This window comes from Lichenostomus cassidix, chromosome 5 (genome assembly GCF_008360975.1).
Source record: "Lichenostomus cassidix isolate B80296 chromosome 5, HeHo_3.0, whole genome shotgun sequence".
NCBI classification, from domain to species: Eukaryota; Metazoa; Chordata; class Aves; order Passeriformes; family Meliphagidae; genus Lichenostomus; species Lichenostomus cassidix.
In genome coordinates, this window is record NC_139486.1 from 56,915,266 (window position 1) to 56,939,096 (window position 23,831).

The window sequence follows — 23,831 nt, forward strand, 5'->3', positions numbered from 1 at the left end:
GTTTCAAGCACTTGGGTTGCTGGGCAAGTCTTCTGTCAGGAGACACCTGGGCAATAATTTCCACACCAGCCTGTAATCCAAAGCACCAAGAGGAAGGCAGGAGCACCTGAGCTGCCAGAGTCAGGTCCTGCTTGGGGCATATTGCTGCTCTCTTCTTGTGGGATTTAGATTATGGAGCTAGAGGATTCTGAGCAGGTCAGGATAGGCTTGCCCAGTCTGTTGTGTGCTGCTGACTTCCCTGCTGCTCCTTCTCTTCCTAATCCTTGAGTAAAGAATGCCTGTCCCTTGGCTATCTGTTTTCAAAGTTGGAAAATTCATATTCATGCGTTAAGGAGTGAAATGAATATATATGAAGTGGTAGAGTTGTCAGACCATAAAAGTAAGTGTGTACAGCTCTTGGCTGGCTGTATCTGTCAGTAAGTAGGGAGTGCAGACAGAAGTCAAGTCACTGGATTTTGCTGATCCCTGGCATAACCCATTCCTGTTTCCTCAGCGTGCCTTTCAGGAAAGGGGAATAAATCACTTCAGCATCAGAAATACCCTAAAAATATTGCACTTGGAAGGGCTTGTTACAGCACTCAGAATTTCAGAGGCACAGAAAGGGTGTATCTGGCTAAAGAAAAGAGAAATTTAAAGGTCCAGGTTGTCCAAAGCAAATGACTTTGTGCCTGTAATGCAGGGCAAGGAGCCACTTTCTAATAGGAAAAAAGTGTCACCTAGAAAGTGAGCTGTAAGTCCTAATTGTGTGTTAGACGTGCATAATAGTGCTCTTGTTTAACCTGAGTCTTTTCATATTGACAGAATTTTGGTTAATTTTGTTTCCCCTGCTCATGAAGAGTGAAACTATAGCGATGAATATTTGGACATTAATTCCCGAAAAGATTAGAAACTCCTTTTAACAACCATCATCATCCCAGTCTCACTGTCTGTTCATTGAATATTATTATATTCAGCTTCATTAAAGGCAGTCATTCCCCTCTGGCTGTTGGTGCCATTCATAAAGCATATGTGAGATTAAATTTTTTGTAGAACTTACCTATCTCTATAAAAGTCGGAGTCTGGATATTATGCTTTTCCCCATATCATACATTTCAACTTTTTTTATATTGGGACAGGTAAAAAAATACTTCTAAGTTCTGGGTTTTTTTACACTGAATATAGTGGCAAAGTTTGTAGGAGTTATAAAACTAGCAAGACTGGTAGTGCAAATTTATCGTGTTTTTCAATATGGGAGGTCAGATAAATTGCAGTTAAGCATGCAATTTATAAGTGTATTTGTTTGGACTGCAATGTGTCATTATAGAGGAGAAGCCAATACTCTTGGGTTCCATATTGTGTGGATGTGAAAGGACAATAAATTCCAATAACTTTGAGTACTGTTACAGTTATATACATGGTAATATTTCCTGGTCTTGTTCCCCAGCCTGAGTAAAACACTGGAAGATTTTCTTTAGAAAAATGTGCCTTCATTATATTCTCCTTTCTAATAAAGTAAAAATCTGTAGCAATAATAATGTATTCATAAGGGCAAGACAGTTTCTTAGAGCCAAGACAATTTTAAGTTTGAAATGGTGGAGAGGGACGAAAAGAAAGCAATGGCTGGAGGCTTGTGGCACTAATAACTTCTAATCTTCCTCAATCTGCTAACCAATGGACAGTAAAGAGGATTTTGGCTTTTTTTCTTTTCTTTTAAATGTGTTTTTCACCAGACTTTAGAAGCTAGTACCTTTCCTCCTTCTTCACCTCACTGTTGCATGCAGGACTTCAGGCATCATTGGTTTTGGCATCTTTTCCGAATTAAATAGTCCTGGGTAGAGGATATTGCGTGAAATAAAAATGATATAAAGCTTTCAAACTGTGATTACACAAACCTGTTTCAAAATACAACCAGAACTGTGTTGTTCTGGCATGTAAGAAACTTGTCCTGTTGTTAGGGGTGTAAAAGTCATTGTTTATGGCTGTGCTTTTTCACATGGACTTGGTTAGAAAAGTGTGATCCAGTTGTCAGAGCTGCCAAAGGCACCCAGCTTCTGTTGGCTCATGTAAGATTTATCAGTGCTTGAAACCGATGAAAATCTGACTTTAATTTTCAGTTTGATGCTACTGCAGTGTTATTCTAATCTTTTAACTTGCTGAGTTTCTGTGACGAAGACAAAATACTCTGATGCTGGTGAAAAGGCGTTGATTTCAGCATGGCTAACTGTTAAGAGTACTATATTTATTTCCACATATTCGGTGTAATAAGTATAAAAAACAATCCATTTCAGCTGTAGATAGATCTTTTGTATCAAAGGACCAATATGCCAGAAATCTGACAGCAGAGCCAAAAGCTGCATTTTCCATCCCACGTGCAAAGAGTATTCATACAGAAACTTGCTTCATGTGCAGACAAGTAGCTGCAGTAAACCAATTAGTGTATGTACATGAGATGTTTTTGCAAAATACTCTTTGCATGTTTGTATAACAATATGGTCTTAAGCTCTACTTTTCTCTTCCTCCCCTTAATTTTAGTAGCTTAAGGAAAAAAAATTATTCCACGACAAAATATTTATAAACTGTCAAACACAAGTTGGAATGCCAGACCTAAGACAAATTCCACGTGTTATAGTGCAACTGCTCCTTGTGCTTTTTACAGTCTTTGAGAGAGTTTGGAGAATCCCCACAGATCTGCTGAATATTCCTGTGGGAATATTCCTGTGTCTGACTTGATGGGCTTGGAAACCTCTTTGTCAGACTCTACAGAGACTCCTGGGTTGCTCCTGGTACAGATTTATACATTGCACTGCAATGCTAGTGAGCAGATTGGGCAAGGCTTCCCAACTCTTCACCATCCCGTTTTTATAAATGGAGTAATCAAATTTGCCTTGGGTAAAGCACACGTGGACAGTGAGATCTCTGGCTGCAGCTCAGAGCATCAGATCATCTCTCCTGTCTTGCTGTGGGTGAGGGTGTCTCACCATCAGGGAGAAAGCTCTGTGCTTTCTTAAGAGGAAGGTGTCCTGAGTATGAGGATACTACTCTGTGTTCTGCTGTTGACTTGCTGATAGTGGCTAAAGGACTGAGGAGATCCTGTGCTGTCAGCTCCTAGCTCAATGGGTTATGTTACATGTCCAGCAGCGTGCTGGAAATAGCAATTGTAGTGCTGGAGTTGTTGGAGTTATTTCAGTCTCAGGTGTGTGAAAACCTTCATGCTGTGTTTACTCAGCTGCCAGAGCTGCTCTTGTTGACCTACACGATGGTAACATAAGGCTCACTCCTTGCCATTGCCCACCATGTGTCATCTCTGTTCCATTTAAGGTTAATTTTTCATTTGTCTAAACCAGAAAGTAAGAAATGTGCTATCTTAGCAATTTATGAAGTGTCATGTGTGCACCTGGCACTTCTTAATGCCTAAGAATAGTAATAGTAAATAGTAATTTTTAAATGCAGGTGTCTCAAGGTCGCAGTTGCAGCCAGAGTAGAATGTAGGAGCCAAAACAAGGTTGCAAAAAACTTTTCATTCATAATGATTTCTCTAAGTTGTAGAATGCTTAATGTTCACTGTTTACTGACAGAACCTAGGGATTAATTAAATGTGATCTTTGCAGCTAACTTGTAAAAGGTTTGAGATTTTGAGATTGTGCTTTAGCCCATGCAGACAAATTCAGGGTGGTATAAACTGTGTATTTTTTGGGCAAGAAGGGATCGTTAATGGTAGCATTCACAAACACTAAATTACTTCTATGTTGGTATCCTTAATGAAAGTTAAGTTTTTGAAATTCAGTTCTTGATGAGACAGAGTGCATGATGTAATGGAGAATGACGAGAGGCAGAAGAAACCTCCCATCTTCCTTTCTTCTAATTCCGTGCAACACCCTTGACTGAAAAGCAGGGAAATCGCAACATACAAGGCGGGAAATGGATGCTGTGATAACAAACAGATTATTTCTGTTTTTGCTGACGGTGTCCCTTTGTTGTGGTGTGTGCAGGTACCTGACAGATGGCGGGCTGGGGCTGTACACGCGGCGGCTGAACCGGCTGCCCGACGGCATGGCCGCAGTGCGGGAGACGCTGCAGCGCAACACCGCCCTGGGGCTCGGCGACGCCGACAGGTAGGACACAACACCCCTGCTAATTCGGGTTCTGAGTGCATGGGTTGGAATTTCTCTGGGTGGTTTGGGTTGTGTTTTCATGGAGGTGTCAGGAGAAACGGTGGTTTAACGCCTCCTGTTTGCTTCGCTGGGATCTCTGCTGGGTTTCTGTAAATGGGAGGCAACCGAAGAAAATGTAAAACTTTTCTACTTCAAACATTACTTAAAGACTGATTCTCTTCTCCTGCCCACTTATTCTCCCAAGTCCAGTGATGCAGTGTGAACAGTCAAGACCAAATATCAAGAATTAGGGGAAATGCATAATTTATAAGAGTGCAATCATAAGGGGACCCAGTGAAATACCCTGGTAAACTTGAGATAAATGGGTTAAATACTGTTGCTTGTAATGAGGTCAGTATATAGCTGCTTCTTTCCCTTTCAAAGCCTGGTCAGTGTAACTGTTGTAGTAAGTGACCTTTATCCTTTTACATCCATGAGAGGCCTCAAAGTTTAAAACATGAATTTTGAGATACAGGTTCAAACCAATTTTTGAACTAAAAGTTTTTTCACTTTTTGTTATCGATAAGTCATCTCCAGCACATAATGCACTTGACTGAGCTTGACATGACTGATGCTTTCTTCACAGTGATGCATGTATTACCAAGGAAATACAAGTGATGGAGACTCTAGCTTTGTTTTCTAAGCAAACTAAATCTAAATCTGCCCAGATTTAGAACTAAATCTGCTTTGGCATCATCACGATGCTAGCAAAGAGCAGGATGTCAAATCTAAACAAAAGAGCTAAAACCTCTCAGAGAATCCCAGCTCAGTTTGAATTACAGGTCAACATATGCTTGCCAGTTGTAAAATATGCCTGCATTTTTCCAGGAGCTCGTGTCCCTCTCTGAAATTTGCAGCTTGAAACCCAACAAGCCCTTGCTGCTGGTCCTGTGGGTGAAGGCATTGCCACCTTGTGATGCAGCTGGACACGAATCAAGTGTCATCCTCTTCTGCTGCTGTGGCTTCTGAGCATTGCCACAGGACCAGAAGCATCTGTTTAAATGCAGCACTGGCCTCAAATAAAGCAGATTATCATTTAAGTAACAGCCTTTGGAGAGCCAGTGGTACATTCTTGTAATTGGTTCATTCCCCTGTCCAGTATTTTCTGTGCTTGCAACATTTTTTGCTTGCTGAGCTCCTTCCCTGAAGACAGCACACATCAGGCATCAATTAGGAACATTTGACAAGAGGGATTATTTGTGTGCTTAAATATATTCCACCTAGAATGGGACTGTGACCCACTGAAATGCAATCCCTAGGCTGTCAGTTATTTCAGCTTTGAAAATCATCCTTTCAGTTCATGTGGAGGGGACAGACTATACACACAATAAAGACTCTGCATGGCAGAAAAATTACCCTTGGTCCCAGAGCTGGTGATATGATGATGTGTTGCTCTGATTTAGTTTTTTCTATTTAGAATATAATGCCTTATTCAGAAGATGAGAGGTTTCTGATAACAGAGCAGTGGTTAAAGAACAGCTCCTTTTTGTTTGCTGGGTGACCATGATGTGCTGTTTAAGCAAAAAATTAGTCTTAGTTTGAGCAGCAGTTTTCCAGGGTGAAAATGAGCATGAGGAAAAGGAGTTGAATAAAACTGTGTAGTAATTAATTGCTTTCTTCATTATGTGAGTGGAGGCAGTGAGCAGGAGTGCTGAGTTGCTTTATTGGTACATGCAGAAAACATAGTAAGATTACATTTAACTTGTTCAAAGCAGATGTTCATTAAATGCATGGGAGAACAAGTGGGAAAGACTGTGTACCTGTGAGCATGAGGTTAACCATTAAAAAGTTATCAGAGGAATTTTTGCAATATACTTACTTGTTTAGTTTCTTGTGTTATTAATTGTAGAAGTTTAGTTGTGAGGCTTTTACTCATTGGCTGTGGTAAAGTATAGCACAGACCCTACAAAGTACATTTTTCCCTGCAGCAGGGAACTCCAGACAAGGGAATTGAATTTAATGCTTGATTGCAAGGTTAATGGAATCATTGCACAACACAGCTGAGCTTACTTTTTGACTTCAAGATAATTTGTGTTTGCCTAGAACAAAGGCATTTCAAATCAAAAAAGGCATTAAAATAACCTTTTAATTTAGTTTGTGATTATTTTTTAAATTTAGTTTGTGATATTTTTTTTCAAGGTTGGAAATTAATCTCCTGTTGTTTTATCTTTTCTATATATATGTATGGACCTGGTGTGTGCCATCTGGTTATTTAAGTTGATTTCACATTGTCAGATGCAGCTGCTCCATCTGAAAGTAAATTTTGCCCTTGCCTTCATATCTATAACTTGCATTTGTTATATGTATAGATAAGTTAAATCTGAATAAATCTTCTGTAGTTTCTTACCTGTATAAGCTGTTATTTAGAGGAGATAATTCAGACCTGTGCTGATTTATCACATCCTTGTGACTGGCACAGAAGACCTAATGTGAGCTTGTCAAGAGTAATCTTAATGCTATTAGGGAAATGTCTTTTAAAAAAATAGTGATAAAGTGCTTAAATAACTACATCTGAACATGATTTACTTGGATTGTTTCCCTTTTACAGTTTTATTTGAGGTTGCATGAATTACCTGGCTTTGCATAAAGGCATAAAAGTCTTCCTTTGTCTTGTCAAATAGTGGATTGTGTTGTCTTGGTGCTTCCAGCAGCTCCAGCATTGATGGCCTGTAGGTAAAACAGTAAAAACAGGGGCTGAGTTTGCTCTTCAAGAGTGTGTCTGTATCCTGATCACATCTGGTGACTGCAATAACAATCTTGTGATGCTCTTGGTTAAAAACAAGTCTACATTCAGATTAACTCTTGGACAGATTTGTGACTGAAGCTGCTTCCTGGCAGTCAGTAGCATTTTAGAAGTATTTCCTGCTTTTGGAAAGGTTTTTGGATAATCCCAGAGGAGGCTGTGGAGCCTGGACAGGAGATGGACAGGAAAGAAGGACTGGAAGTGAAGCAGGAGCTGAGCAGAAAGCCAGAGGACATTCCATGCAGAGCACACATGCTTTGCTATTAACAAGAATGTCATTGAGTGCAGGACAAATGGGAAAAATTATAGCTTTCAAAAATAGCTGGAGTAATATTCTGCTGTTACTTTGCATTTCATAAAAACAGATTAAGGTTATTTATATGTCTCTTGGCTCAGGTAGTAGACAGTATTTCACATTTGTGGAGTAAACCCCTTTGTCTGGAGTATGTTTAAATTCACTAGCTGCAATTTAATTTCTTGAATCCTGCTACAGTGACGAGATTACTGCAAGGATGGGTTAGGTCTTGGTGATGGAGGGAGATTGTTGGATTGCCTTCATAATCAGGGTAACTTGGATCACACTTCAGAAGGGCTGAAAAGCAAGCTGAAGCAAGTTGGGGGAAATATTGGCCTGTTTTGAAGAGTGGGAAGAGAAGATGTCACTGCTTTTGGGAGAAGGCAGATTCCACTGAAAGCAGAATTATGGTCATGGTGCTGATGGGTATTGCTTAAGAAGCTGCATCAAATTTCCTTTAAGCTGCATCAATTCTACTTTTTTTTTCTTTTTCTTTAGGTGCTGCTTTATTGTAGGCAATGGAAAAATTTATAATATAAGGAAAAGAAAAAGGGCATTTTTGTTAAGAAATTATTTTTGTAGTTTTATGGTAGGTTAAGACAGCCTTAAGTCCTGACTCTGTGGTTTCAGTTTTCTTCTTAATTGAAACAGTGAAGCTCAAGTTAAATGAAGGTGTAGCAGAGCTACCCCAACACTCCCCAGCTTGCCATTCCTGGAGTTTTACTGCTTTAGCAGTGGTAGCACAATACATAAGGAAAGGGGAAAAACAGAATATGGTTCTGGAATAGATGCCTGTAGACACAGAGACTGGATAGTCTTTGTCTTAAGTTGTTCAAACATGACTGGGTTGTATCTTAAACTTCAGATGGACCCAACTGTTGTAATAATACCCAGAAATAGATATTCCTGCCTCGTAATGGCAGTGGAATTCCCATCATCTCCTTCCCCCCAGCATCTCCCCGTCCTGCAGTGCTCTCTGAGCAGTGCTGGCAGAAGTGTTTGTGCAGTTTCACTGGAAAGGGACTTGCAGGGAGATTCCTCTGGAGTTTTGTGTGAATGAGTTTGCAGAGGGAGGATGTCTTTTCTGTCAGGAGGAGTAACTCTATCCATTGAAGTCACCTACAGACCTCAGGAGAGCTCTGCTGAGGAAGCTGCTGCCACACTATTTCTGCTCCACCTGGAAGATTTCATGCCAGCAGTTCACAGTTCCTTCAGCTCCAGAAAATCCTGGCAGTTGCACTTGCATTAAGTTGTTACGATTCAGATAATTTGTAAATTCTACTTTTCCTATTTCTTTTCCTTGCTGGGACAGCAGAACACCCCTGTATAAGGCTCCTGCATACTAAATAGGCATAATTTTTAAAAAATAACTTGAACTCTCGGAATTGTTTTAGGATAATATAGATAAAAAGTGGTTTTGAGCATTCATTGCTAGCTGTGTCTGTGCTGTGAGTCACTGCAATTTGTGTATAAATGCCCATCTAGAGTTGCTTAACAGCAAAGTCACAGGACTGGTGAAATGATTCATGCCTAACAGGTTTTCTGCCCTGTTTGTCCATCTGTTTGGATTTTATCACTAAATTAGAAAAAAGTACTACTGCCTCTAAATATGCAGGTTGTACCTTGGTACCTGTAGATATCCATCTCTCTGTCTTTGAAAGATCCCACATTTATCTTGAAAACTGACTCGGAGAAGCAGGGGAAATTCACATTGCAAAGATTCTTTGAAGTTTATGGCCTTGGGATCTGCTGATTAGAATCACAATACCATATACCTTTATTTTTCCAAGGAATCTTTTCACAAGCTGTAATCCAAGGTGGTTTTAGATTACATAAAGTAATTGCAAAGTTAAGCAACAAATAGTAGTTGAAAAAAAAGGTATAGTAGCTATTACTGGGGGCTGAAATGAGCATTACCAAAAGGAAAAAAATGGTCACTCTTCATACAAACATGGCAGGGTTAGTCAAGGGAGGCAGTGTCTGTGGACAGATCTGTTTCAATGGTCTAAAAATGAGAAACTTCCTGTAAACTTTTTTTCAGGTCTAAAACAGAAGCAGGAATTTTCATGGCTTAACACAAGTTGCAGAGCTGTTGCTCTAAATCTAACTCTTAAAGACAAACAATACCTACAAAGCAGAGGAAGATGTAGCAAGGCAAGCCGTGATCTGATGTTTGTGTGCTGCAGAAAAGGGAGAGGTGGAGGATTTTCACCTGTGTAACTGGGGAGAGGGAGCAGATCATTACAGGCTCTAAGGGCTGTCTCTTTATTGAAGCTTTGGTTTTTAGTGTTCACCACAGTTGTTATTTTCATACTCTAGTATGTTTTTTGATGTTTTGAAGATGCTTCATAGAGCTCCCATGAAGATGTGAAGGAGGAGGTCAGAAATGACCCCCAGGATTACCCAGGTTCTTCTCAGCTTTGTGTGACCACTGAAACAGTAATTTTGTTTTTCCTTTTTTTTTTTTTTTTCTTTTTTACACACACACTGTTTTGGGTGTACATCCAGTACAGAAGATGAGGTATTCTGGGCAGTACTTATGTAGGATTTGGTGATAGTGTCAATTCTATTTAGAGAGGAATGATAGAATGAACATCAGTTTTGAAAGTTTTGTTTGTTTCTCAGGCTTGGCCTAATTTTACTCATTGCATGATGGCAGCTAAGAGTGTGATTCCAGCTATCTCCTTAGTGAGGCTGGGAGCTGCTTGAAGGCTACAGGGAGTTTTGAGGAGGGGCTGACTTAAGGAAGTAGATAATTTTTCAGCAGAGATTGTTTTTGTATAAAAATTTCTCTCCAGGCCCCAAATTGCCACACCATGTTGCAGTAACAGATGGATGATTGGCCTGGGGAGGTGGCTGTTAGAGCAGTTTTGTGCCTGTTAGTTAACTGACTTTTTGTAAAATTAAATTCACTTTTCCTATGGGACAATTCCTTTTCCATTCATTCAAGAAGCCAAGAATTATCCTATTCTTCTCGTATTCAGGTATTCAGGTGTTCTCTAACACCTGGTTTAGTAGCTCCATAGGCTGACAAGGCAGCTGAGAGCAGTTCTTAGCCTTTTTCAGGAACTTCTTCATATGAGAAGGTGCAATTCTACCACTCAGTACTGAAAACAGACGAACCAAACTATACACCCAGCAGTTGCAAGCTCTTCCCTCCAAAGCCAGCAAATTGGGCAATCTTTATGTGCTTGGTTATCACTCTAGCTCTAATCCTCTTCAGAACTGCCTGTTTTGATTACATGTAAACATATGTAAGAGATAGTGTGGGCCTGGGCTTTAGGAGCTGCATTTCCTCTTGAAACCTTTCCCCTGATGCCATGCCCCTTGCTTTTGTAGCTGTGATTCTGGTTCTGCATTCCTTTATATTTTAGGGGGTATTTACATCTCTCCTGTAGCATCTAATTAAAATGGTTAAGGCAGGAGCTGACGTTCTCTACAAAGCTAATGGAGGGTGGGAGGGGTGTCCTCAAGGGAGCAACTCATCCTGACCAAGCCAGGACTTTCTTTTTGCCCCTGTGAAGAGTTTGTCACTTCCCCTGGAAGGCTGCACTGTGGGGACAGGTGGAGGTGCCAGAATCGTGGGCACTGATCCTATGAAAACAGATAAAACTGCCTCATTGAAGCAGCTGAATAATTTGCATGTAGGGGTGGCAAAATCATGCTCGTGCACCACTGGAACTAGATTTTCCTGAAGAGATGCTTCCTTTCATACACCCCCACTCTAAGTGTGTGAGTATAAAGTTGATCTCAGTGCTGATTTGGAGGCTCTTCTGAAAACGTCTATTTCTGGTTCTGTAGCCAGAGATTAGCACTGGCTTTCTGTTGTATGAAGTGGCTTTCAAAACACTTTAGGCATGTGGGAAATGAAGCTTGTATTCCAAGGATAAACAAGATTGGAGATACAAAGACCATTTTGAACTGTATCAGGGTCTTTGTGCTTTGCATGACAAACCGAAGAATGTGATATGCCTGCTGACATAGAGCAGACTTTGTTGTTTGGTTTTCCATGTCGAATGGCAAGAGAGTCAACACGGTCTCACAGCTGACCTACACCAGTAACCTCTGAGTTTGGGATTTGGAGATTGAATAGATAAAACTAATAGCAGACAGCTGTCAGGCTCCCCAAGCAGGATCCCACTTTGGGGCTGTTCAAGGAGCATGGAAGCTCATTGTGGCTGTAAAGCAAATTTCTAGACCAGTGATTTGTTCAAATATAGTGTTTATTACTAAATATCTCATTACTGGAAAACCTAATGACTCTCCCTTTGATCTTTTTTTGTCCATCTTTGTTGTCCATAATTGTACATTTCAATATTTATTTGTTTTACCTCCTGCTATATAGCTATATCTCTTGTGATTATACCAATATTCTATTAATGTTTGTTTCCATGTAAATAGAAATATTAATGTTAATAACCAGGATCTAAGCTTTCTATTTAGCAGATTAATGTTTCACCTCCTCTTTTTTTTTCTCTGCTAAGTTTATTGAATATTCAGTCATTTATTCAGTTTTGTCCCTGCCAGTGAAGAGATTTCAAACACTGCAGGTGGGGTGAAAGGTTTCTGTCAGAGACCTCTCCGTGGAATTCAGGATATCTGGATGCTTTGATCCATTGCCTGTACAGAGGAATGAGAGTCCTAAATTGGACAGCTAACTAAAATGTCTGAATTTGTGTGGTACCACTAGCCAGGTATATCCAATAAATATCCACATCTGCAGCGTAGCAGAAGAAGCTCTAAGGTATCCACAACTTTAAGCTCGTATTTAAAATGCTGTGTATTTCACAGCCATCTCCTTCAACTGTCCTGAATGGCAGCTCCTGTGTCTTAGGAGTTAATGAAGTAAGGAGGATACTTTTGGGCTGATTGATGTCAGAGGAAGTGGAAGCATCTCTGTCCTGCTGCTTGTGGAAGCAGAAGATGTCTTCAGAGAAAATGCAGGTTCCTTCCCTGTTTCCATGGCACTTCACAAAGAGGTGCACTATTTTCCCCTTCTGCCACAGCCCTTACCCAGCAACTATAACTGAGTTTTCCTAGAGCAGGGAATGTCTCATTTCCCATGTATGTGCACAGACAGAAGTGCAGAGGATGGAGTGTATGGACCATGTGGAATGAATGTCTGTCCCCAGTGGAAGGACATTCCATCTCTGTAGAGCTGCTGTGTTGCATTTTACCTGTTGGGGAGCGGAGTGGGAAGGGCAGAAGTGTATAAGTCTACTTTTGCTGCCCCAGGATTCTTGGAGCTACTGCTTGTGTCACATATTCCTTGGTGTCCAACAAGATATTCCATACTGGAGGTCCATACACTTCTTATCTGTAAATCCCATCCTGCTCTTCTCAGTTCCTCAGCTTCCTCATGACACAGGGATTTTTCACCAGTGTGATAAGGTGACTTTGTGACCTTTTTATGACAGCTCATAAGATTCACAGTGACGTTGAGACTCCACAGAACAAGTGGTCACTTTGCTCCTGATCTTTCTGCATTGAGCTCCAACATCCTGAGGCTTAAAAACAGCTCAGTGTTATGCAGCTCCATGGGGCTTAAAAACACTCTGCTATTATATAAACAAGCATTAAGGCTTTCACATGATGTTCTTATGTTGCTTAAGTATATGCAGTTAAATATACATTTGGCCAGGAGACATAATTGCACACTCCACAGTGGAAACACTTGGAGCTACATTGTGCTGCTACAGCAGTATTACTGAGAATGTGTGCAACTCATTTTTATTAGTCGAAGTTTTCTTGCATATTCTCACTAAAAAGAAAACACCTAATTTTATGACAACTGATTGGTGCAATTTGAGGCTAATTAATTTGCCATAAGTGGCATTGGAACGTGTGAAACCTGTGTGCAGGGCTAGCACAGGGAGCCTGGACAATCTCCCCTTTGGTGGAGGCTGTGTTTATGTGTGTCCAGCTATAGGTGGTCAATAAGTAGCCAGAGGGTAAATGCTAAACATTGGAAGTCTGATTAGAGCCTGAGCAAAGTCCAAGGGCTGAGGTCAGCTCTTTTTGACTATATGTTATTTTTTTGTTGTTCCTTAACTTACAAAGGCTCAGCTCAGCAGCTACTGTGGAGTTACCATGTGCTCTCATCAGCCCCAAGTAACATTTTTATCTTCTTAATCTAATTTTAACTTTAAAATTTATCTTTTCTGATTATGTTGTTAGTTCAGGTTAATTTTCATATATATCAACTAATTCATTCGTTTTGGTTTGGGGGAAATGAGCAAACCACCTTGAGTGTTCAAAAAGGTTTCATTCCCTCTTTCATGTTCATTGTCAAGGTTGATTTATTGTTGTTATGAAACTTGCAGCTAGAAATACTCTTCATAACATGACTTAATGCCTTAAACATTTCTTTGAAACCATTCATGTCATTTGATACCATCTGATATGCACATGCATAGTTTCATGTTGCATTAGCATTTTTATGCAAAGACCTAATTTTTATTTTCAGGGATGACTGAAACATAATGTTGCACTTGCAAAGGTGGAATTGTTTTGAATGCAGGAGGGATGAAGGAAATATCAGGAAATGGCTAGAGATGTGTTTATAGGCAACTGTGTATCTCTGTGGAAAAAGATAAGAGGGAGAAGGAGAAGGAAGAATCACCAACATGAGCCTTGTAGGAGAGAAATATGAGTATACTCTGCCAGATTGAGTTCACAGAGGTTCCATCCACCCAGGAAAGCCTTATATTCCACTGAAACTGTGTTTTGGGACTGTGTGTATGTATCCTCTATCTACTCCTAGGTAGAGAATTTATCCATTTGTGCTTTGAGAGCATTTCTGAACCAAAGGACTTGTGAGATGGATCAGGTGGTGGAAAGAAATCTACATTTACACATTTCTGATGTCTTAAATGTGCATGGAAAGGGAAGAGAGAAATTTTGTGAGATCAGAAGATTGTGATTTCAAATTGAAGTTAGGCTGTGAGTTCTCTGCTCTAATTTCTGTTGAAATTCTTCGCTGGCTTCTAACTCTGACCACTGAGTCGTTTCTTTGTTAATAGAGGTTAAAAGCCAAAATGCCATATAGCAACAAGAAGTTGCTTGTTATTCCTTTTGGCCAAAGCATGCTGGTGGTTTGACCTCCAACACCAACACCCAGAGGGTAGAATCAGAGGTGTCTCCTGTGATGTGACTTAGAGTTTGGGTCCCTTGCTGCAGTAGCTTCTGAGCAATTCTCGATTTTAGCGACATTCACATCTCTCACACCAAGTTTTTATGGGCTGACTTGACATCAGCTGTAATGAGCTAAATGTGTGACTGATAAAATAATCATTCTTTTCTGTGAGTCATACCATATGTTCTCCTCCCTCCACCAGCACAATTCAAGCCATTCTTTTCTGGGAGTTATTTTACCTTTCCTCCATTATGCTCTCTGTGCCACCAGTTTGCTTTCCCATGCAGCCATCCATCTCTTTCCAAACAATGGTTGTGCTTTCATCACATCTATCTGCATCCTCAGCAAATTACTGCTACCCAACTTTGCCCATGAAATGTGTTTGAATCTTCAAGTCGCTCCCCACTTTGGGTATATTCTTCTCTGATTTATTGACATCAGACTACGATTTTACCTCCAGGTTTTAACACTCTTAAAGTGAGGGGGCTTGCAATATATGGTGATGTGGTTGAATTTTTTATGGCAATGTGTATGTTATCAAATAATTTAGGAACAAGGGATTATTTTAGAAATTAAAAAATGAGAGCCAAAGGTAACTTATGACTTGGCCAAGCAAGTCTGGGTGAGATCATGGGAGGAGAACGAGACTTTATTTGGATATTTTCAGGAATAGTAGTGAACTGTAGCTATAACTTTAGTAGAATGGATTCAAGGCAGACAAGGAAAACAGAGTGTTTAGAAGGAAAACCTCTGTGGCAATTACTGTCTTATAGACTAATCTCTGAGCACTGTGTTCTTTGTGTCTTTAAAAATCTATTTGAACCAAAGCACAACCACACATTAGAGGGAAAGTGGTGGGAATAACCAAGAAGGGGTTTTCCAGAGGAATCTTTGTTTATTTCTTTATTCGTCTTGAAGGCAAAGACTTTTCTCATAGTTTTTTAGGTGTGCCTGTTAAAATGCTAAATATGAGTGTGTGTATTAATCTAACTTAATCTGTTTTTTCATTTAGGGGCTGGGGGGCCAGGATACACCTACTGACTTTTGTCCTTTCATCCTGTCTTCCCTTGTGTCTTTCAGTTCATTGAAGTCTCTGAACAAATATATCCAATGACCACTCCTTAATTCTAGAGGAATTCACTGAAACAGAGCTGTCTTTATCAGACCTAGCTTAATTCTCTGATAGCAAAGTGAGACACCATTTCACAGCTCAGCCTTTACTGGATGGCCACACTCTGCCAATGTTGAAATAGGACAGAGAAACAAGAGGCTGGTTTAGAATTATTTTCATTTCATTACTGCACGTGGCTAAAACAGAAAATAAGTGTTTGTTTTTTGTTCTTGATTTTCCCTTACAGAGCAGTGATGCAGTGATTAAGGTCATAATGTACAAGGTTTAGTTCGGGTCACTGCTGTGCCTGACTGGAGCAAGGATCTCTGTTTTGGCTTCCTCTGTTTGGGTTGTTTCTGTAAGAATGTTTCTCCCTGTCTCTCCTGCCAAATTACTTGCTGGAAATAATATCAACATAAGATACTGAAAGGTGTTGATTGGACTCTTGACTATTGTGGAGCTATCAGGACAGGAAGTGGGATGGAAAGAATTAAGGTTGAAGTCCTTGAACTCCCACATCTCCCCCAGCTGATTTAACTATGAAAATTAACAAGGGGTCCAAGGGAGTTGTCTTAGTGTTGTGAAGTTACATTTTTTTATAAGCCCACAGGATATTTAATGATATTTAATGAAAGAATTCCAAACATCTCTAAAGCAGAGATGTTTCCTGTAGCAGTAGCAGAACTGGCAGCTGGAGACTTTTTGCTAAAGCTTACCAAAGCAGAGGGGGGAAGACAGAGCCCTAATGCCTCTTCTTAACGAAATGAATTTCTGACAGGATTCCAGTCACTGCTTCTCAGCTGCTTTTGTGCCACCACTGTGGTGTAAAGGTGTCTCTGATGAAGACAGACTGAGGGAGTTTTTTTAGGGAAGATCAATACAACTCACTAGTTTACTATTGTAAATCTGTAAGATTGTATTGTATTTTACTATTGTATCTTATTTCCTAATGATACCCAGGAATTGTTGTGCTGCTGTTAACCGAGACCAAAGCCCATCCTTAGGTTGGCATGCAGCTTGGAAAATTTCGGTCCAAACAGCTCAGTTTTGGCAAAGTGATAAATAATTGAACTCATTCCCCCTGCTAATTAGTTCATTACTGTAACACAGCCATCTCCAAAGCAGTGGGTGTATCCTCGGAGAGAACAAACCCAGCAGGGCTGGGGAATGGATTACAGGCAAGGAACAGCTCTGCAAGTTTTTGCTCTCACAGAAATGCTAGGAAAGGTTAAGGAGTCGTGCAGAGCCCCAGGATTTCTGCAGGGTGGGGAGTGGAGCAGGGAAGCAGTGCCAGCATCAGTGATCCAGAGCTCTCCGCAGGCAGGGCTGATGAACTCCTCTAGCAAGCAAGCCTTGCTCACCTGCTGAAAAATAGTAAAATTGTGTTTTTCTGTTGCATTTCATGCCCGGCACGATCAAAAGGTTAAATTCTTCTGAAGTAGGATAGGAGGGATAGGCATGACATTGGAAAGGTTTATGGCTTTGCACAGCGGAGCTTTTGTTTTCTCACGTTTTATTCCTTAAAAAAAAAAAAAAAAGGGGGTGTGCGGGGGGGTGTTGGACACAGAAAGAAGCCTAGCTACTTTAAACTTGTTATCAGTTGAGAATTAGAGAGATAAAGTGGGTGAAGTCGCTCGCACGGTTCGGGCAGCGTGCGGTTCAGCCGCCGGGGCGGGAGGGGAGCTTTGAACTGCATCAGCTGCAGTTAAAATTAAACACACAATTAAACACACCAGACTTCTTCCCCCCTCGAAACAAAGGCACAGAAGGGAGTCTCCCTGTTTGCTGTGCTGCTAATCAGCAAGAGGAGAGACGAACGTGTAAGTGAAGAAAGAAAAGATGGTGCTTTTTCGGCGGAGGATGTCAGACCCCAGCAGGATGCCTGCTCGAGTTGCATCTCAATAAATAATAAGCGCTTGTTATGCTAATAGTCGCTGTTTCCAATAACATGATTTGCATACAGATCATATACATGTTAATTGCACTGTGCATATAGCCAGTAATGCATGTCTTACGTCTTGTCTTCAGCATTTTCATGTGTAAAATGATGCAGAGTGGTAATGAATATTGCAAAGTTTTCACGTGCAAAGAAATCGCTGATAGAATAAAGAGCCAGATAGCCCTGAGATAACCTCGAATACCAGGGGCAATTGTGGAAGAAGCACAGGATTAGTGTCACTTCTGGCCCTGACAACATCTGTCCTTGCACCTGATTGTAATGAAAATAAAATGAAACAAAAGGTAGCATGATAATAATTAACCCCTTGCTGATTAATTACTAGGTGCATGCTTGTGAACATCGCTGTACCTTTTACTAGAGCACAGGATTTAGTTTTGTTCTGAATTGAGGGGAGGACAAACAGGGGGGGCCTGGCTGTGTGGAGAGGTGGGATAATGTGGGCAGAGTTACTCCCTGAAAAAAATGCTTATATGGTTCTATGGCATTCCAGACTAAATAGTTAACAGAGTTCATAAAGTATATGATAGAAATATGTACCTGCTAGGAAACGGTAAGAATATAATTTAAAAGTTCATTACCAGGTTAAATTTTCAGGTATCAGATAACAGTGTCAGGCATCAGATAATCTGGGCCCTGCAAGGCACAGGCGTTTGGAATTAGTAATTCAGTTTCAAAAGAAAACTACTGTTACAAGCAGGAGCTTGCCAGGTCAATATTCAGTTATTTTTGCCATCAGTGTTCCCACGTCCCACTGCAGAGTCTAGATGTGTCTACCCTCTGGTCAAATGAAAGCAGAAGGTTTCATTGTTATGTTTGCAAGAAGAGTGTTTTCTCTGTATGGAAGTAGTCTTTAAGCAGTGGAACTGGTGGAGTAGCTAAAAAGTTGACCTTTTGCTAAAAAGCAAGTCCAGCAGCTGGATTTTTCTCCAGTCCAGCCTCTGTGAGGCTGATGGTAGTGCTCTGAAATGCAGCTGCCACACACTTATCTGCAGGACCACTCTCAGGTGATTTTCAGCTACAGTTTTATTAGGGCTTAGTGGAGGTCAGGAGTTCACCTGGGCAAGCTGTGATTGCCACAGGTGTTTATGAGATAAGGAGTTTCATGGAGGACACACCTCTGATCAGCTGCAATTTTTCAATGTTAGTTTAAATTTAGTGGTTTATCTAAGACACGCTTGGGGTTTTTTTCTGCTTGATTAAGAATTTGTATTCTATTTCTAGAGCAATGAGTCTGTAAGGGTTGCCAGCATTTTAAATAATACCTGAGCCCTAGGAGAAACTTTTGTTTAAAAGTATGCACTAGTTAGAGCTGTTATCTTGTAGGTAAGTGGTTTGATTCAGTTAATTTTGTGCTGGGAAGATTATAAATCTAAAAAAAACCCTTAGTTTTCATAACTAGGTGTAGATAACAGTGGCAGGGAGGGGCAATGTCCAAAATTCTATATAGCATTATGTGAATTTGGAAATGGCAAGTCAGTCTATTTGATGGACAGTACCAATAAAAATAGGCAAAAACCAATTCACAGAGGAAAGCACATCCAAAATAATGGAAATATTTTGCAAGGTAACCTGAGAAAGAGATGTCTTTTGGCTTGGCTACAGATTTTGGAACATCCTTGTGTTATATGGATGGAGTAGATCCCTTTGTTTTATTAGAAAAAAACAGAAGGAAAACTACATTTTGTTGAAGTTGAGAGTTTCTGTCTTTGTTCTTTGCTGATTACTCAGTTGAAGTGTTTATGTGGTTTGAATGTTTATAGGCTCAGTGATACAGAGGATTTGCCAACCCTATAATGATGCTAGCTTGATTTAGTAGCTCTATTTTCATTAGAATAAATGAGTTTACTTTTCTGGTGGGATGTATGAGCTTTACAACAGCCACAGCAACAGTAAACAACTATAAATGCAGAGATAGCTCTAATTAGGGGGAGGCTGGAGCAATTAAGATGGGTAAACTCTATTGATCATAACTGAACAAGATACATGTGGATGGCAGCAGTGGTTTTACAGTGGGTGCCACGACATGGTTAATGACTGCTACTGATTAAACAGTGATGATTTTAGTGTTTTATTGGGGATGTGTGGGAGGGGAGGTCAAATCCAGTTTTATAGGACTTCTCAAAACCATGCTGCAGTCTCTTGTAGGGCTGTTTGTTCAACCAGAAATTTCTAAGCATAGTTTTGTAGATATCACACTTGGCATATCCTTCTTGGGCCTGATTGCATCCTCTGACATAGTGCCCTGTGCCTGCTGACCAAAGCAGATCCTGTAATTCAAATTTTCTCTCTTTCTGAGCTGTTCTCTACATCACTGTTGTTCCTGAATTGTGGTTGGTGTGGTTCTTTCATATCTGTTTCTGTTCCCCACTATATTGCTCATTGACACAGACATGATGTTAGCTCAGAAAACAAACTGTAAATGATATATGGACATCTGTCATAGATTCACCCCAAAGCATTATTTCAGAGTCCTGAGAAGCAAGAATCCATGCCAGCTGCACTGTGTTTATAATTCCATTTGCTGGGGATCAAGCTGAAAATCTTAATGGTTGCAGGAGACAATAAAGTCTTACAACATTGTAGCAGTTCCTGTTACTCTATTCAGCAGTCTAGAGTGGAAGAATTACGTTTCTATCCTTAGTCAATGGCATGTGTGTGAAAATCTTGCTTGGCAGTGTTATGTTCTTTGGGAAGAGGAGTGATTTTTATAGTTTGGAGAAGGAGGCAAAGAAAACTGCATTTAAAGCACTGGGAATGATACATCATCCTTTTGTTTCACCACATTAACTGCATTTTAAGATCAGAGTTTTTTTACTATTTTATATTGACTGTTCTTACTAAGGGGCTATTTGTCCTATACATTTTTAGTTGGGTTTATTTGCTGTATCTGGAAAAATTAGCATAGGAATCATAGATACAAAAACAAATACATGTTTATATAGTTCATATGTTGATAATATGTCTTACTCAAGGAGCTTGAGACTTGGTAATGTGTTTGAATATAGAAACATTTTGGATCATCCAAGTATAACTCCTGGATTAAGCATTCATTTGGAATTCCTCTCTGATAAGAATGTGCAAGCTACATTGCTGTTCAGCATTCCCCATTTTTATTGGATTTTCTCCAGTTCCCTGCCTTTTTTTCTTTCTAGAAAGTAGCCATTTGCGTTTATTCGCTCTGATGTGCTTATTCATTTGAAGTGGGCATGGTGAAAAGTGTGCCTCATTGACATTTTTTGACATTACTGGCATTTTTTAAACAGTCTTTGAAGTACCTGTTAATGTGTTATAAAGTCATTTCTAATCATACATTACACACACACACAAACAGTCTTTTCTTCTCCATCACACATGCATCTCACCTTGTCCAAGGTAGCTGTGGCATTCCTTATTGGTTGCTCAGTGAAATGCAGTTCCTTGGAGGTGGATGCTAAGTCTGTCTCATATTATGCAATGATTATTAATCTTATCCTGTGTTTGACTTTTCTGGTCAAATTCAGTCTTTTTGGGGTCAGAATCACCGTTCCCTAAACCTCTCCTTGCCCAGTTCCTGTGCATTACAGTACATAGCCAAGTGTAACACACACAGATGGTGGTTCCTTTTTACTTTCTTCTTTTACTTACCTTCTTCAGCTGTGATACCATCTGAGTGATTTGAGCAAAATCCTAAAGTATTCTGCACTTCATGTGTTCATATGTTGCTTCCAGTATTCCTCTGGTTTTAGCTAGAATTACCTTCCCAGGGTTAACAATTATACATGAGTTCAACAAGTTGGGGCTTCTTTGTTTGGTTTTGGGTTTTTTTACATCTACTTCAACACAAGCATCAATTGTTTAGGTTGATACATAGAATTTTACCCCTTTAGTATCGTGTGTAAGAGTTGTAATAGTGCAGCACTGCTGCTGTAGTCTTGCTTTTATTTTCTTGTGCAGAAAATCAATGAAAGTATTATAAAAAGGTGTATTTTTGTTCCATGTGCTCAAGTTCAAAGGACAGAAGTGTGTTCAAAAGCGTGGTTGAGTCTGTTCAGAATATGTTTCGGGGTTACAAATATTTTTTTTTCCTCATTTAAATAATCTTAGTGTCCTTTAGGAGGAAAGATATGAAAAAGAAGTCTTAAAACAACCTCAGCAGTAATTTTATTAAGACACTGGTTTCCCCAGTGGTAATGGGGTCTCATCCAGGGTGAGATGTGGCAGATGCTTCATGCCACACATTATCCAGCAACTTCCAAAGACTCTGAAGTGGGATGTCTTTACAGCCTATGCTGCTGGTGTTACTTTTATTATCAATTCAGTTATCAAATGCAGACATTTTATAAGGTCCTAACTGATATATCTCAGCTTCTGAGAAACAAAAATCAAAAGGAAACTAATATATTGCAGCAAACCCACAATTTCCAGGCATTTCAGTGTTCTCCAATGGGGTGTTTGAAATGCAGCAAGATTTGAGCTGCCTCAACCTAGAAGGCAAACCTGTAATTGTGGGTTTAGGCCTTTGCAAATAAATTTTTTTGGTAAGTTTTTTTTGTGCTGCACCCAGCTTTAGTTCAGCTCAGAGCAGGATCCCAGCCATGCCTGAGGTTAATGGGAATAGCACAGGGCTGTGGGGGAAGGAGTTGGAGGTGCAGTGATTTTATGACACTGAGTATCAGGACACTTTGCAGCCTTTTCTAAGCAGCTGTTCTTTAGGTAAATTAATACTTGGGGTCTCTTTACTTCTCCCCAACTTGAACTACCATAAAAGAACTTAATGTAAAGCTGCTCACAGCTTATCTCACCCCATTGCTATGTGAAGCTTCTAACACAAACCCTTTTGTACACTGCAGCCATAATACACTAATCTGCTGAACTTCCTGACCCATAAAACTGTGATTATTGCTACATGTAAAATTCATCTGGAAATATCCCTCTCTGTTTGGCGTTATGGGTATTATGTTGCAAAGTCCCTCCTTCCCAGTGGAAGGGCTGCCAGGGAGGGGAAGGACAATGGGGCTGGAGATGGGTGGGAGTGCTGTGCCTTACTCTTGTGAATTTGGCTTTATTTGGAGCTGGTGATTCAGCAGATGGAGTGTCCTGGTTCTTCTTTCTTTCTTTCCCTTAGGTTACAATTTCAGATTTTTATTTTTTTTTAACTGGAATAATTCTGGCTGTTGTTACTTACCATTAGCTGTGGGTCAGTCACTTATTTCCTATACAACTGCATGAGCAGATAATTGAGAAACATCACATGTGAGAGCTATTTGGAGGAAGACAGGAAGGGTGTTAGGGAAGAAAAGAAAGCTTTACTATTGCAGTTGTGATTCTTTTAAGTATCTGTCATATCTGTGAGTTATCTCTAGTCACTGTTCTGCTATTAAAATAAGGAATGAGAAGCAGTTTGCAGCATTTTTTGGATAAAGGATGGCAGTTAAAACACACCAGAGGCAAAAAAAGGAGTAATAATAATCCATAAGGATCTTTCCCGTGTCTTTTCCTATGGATAATACATAGCTTTCTTTTAAAAAAGCCATGTGATTCTTGTCTAATCTTCAGCAAAGATAGTGACATCAGCAGCTTTGCATTTTTTCGTGTAAATATCACTAAGTGGGGGTGGGTTGGCTGCACTTGAGGGTGCAGACAGACCAAAAAGCACGAGAGTCATGTTTCATACTTTTTTTTTTATCAGCAGACTAACATAGTATAGGTAATCATCCAGCTGAAAAAAAAAAAAATCTGAAAAATTTTCAAATTAAGTGAACTGGCTTTTTAAAATTTTAAACCACAAACGTTTGGGTTAAATGATGCTTTTCCCAAACCGCTTTCATTATTAGCATTGTTTTAAATTGCAAGTTGTCACATCCACCAGCCTCTAAATTACCCGTCCTCTGTGTTGCCATAGTTACACAGTAGCCACTAAAATACAGACTCCAGCGTAAGAAGGCAAGCTCAGACTGAGACTCATTTATTTGAAGGTTTTGGCAGCAGAATATCTCCACAAAGTCTTCGTTTTATAACCTTTGAATTCTTGCATTTTAACTCTTTCAACCAGCATTACAGTGCTATGCTAAAAGGTGGTTTTTGTTAAGACAAGGGTGCTCAAGCTGAGGAAATAATTATATGGGTATAGTTGGCTTCTGACTGCTCTTTCTTACTGTTCATTTTTGGTTTTGGGCTGAATGACCAATGATTTTGTTGAGGTGAGGCTAAGGCAGCAGCATCATGTCCTCTCCATTTCCTCCATCCTGAAGGCTTCCCATCTCCTTTCCATAAGGGGTTCCCTTGCTGGTGATCTCACTGCCCACACAAATCCATCCCAGCTAGATTAGAAATGCAGTTTCTTGCTTAGGGAACAAATCTCCCTGTAGCAGTGGAAATGGGTTTGCATATTCCACAGACCCTTCATGCTTACAGCACTCCTCCCACCCATTCCTTTCTGCTCAAGTGACCTGGAGCCAATCCTTTGGTTCTTCAGACC

General features: G+C 40.1%; 1 protein-coding gene across 3 annotated transcripts in view; it reads left to right on the forward strand.

Moving 5' to 3' along the window:
- NAV2 (neuron navigator 2) overlaps positions 1-23,831 on the forward strand; it is a 194,214-nt gene that overhangs the window by 112,984 nt on the left and 57,399 nt on the right. For all 3 annotated transcript variants that reach the window (XM_085063238.1, XM_085063239.1, XM_085063241.1), the window contains one exon: positions 3,969-4,091. In XM_085063238.1, the coding sequence (XP_084919364.1) occupies positions 3,969-4,091 (123 nt within the window). The remainder of the gene's footprint in view (positions 1-3,968; positions 4,092-23,831) is intronic.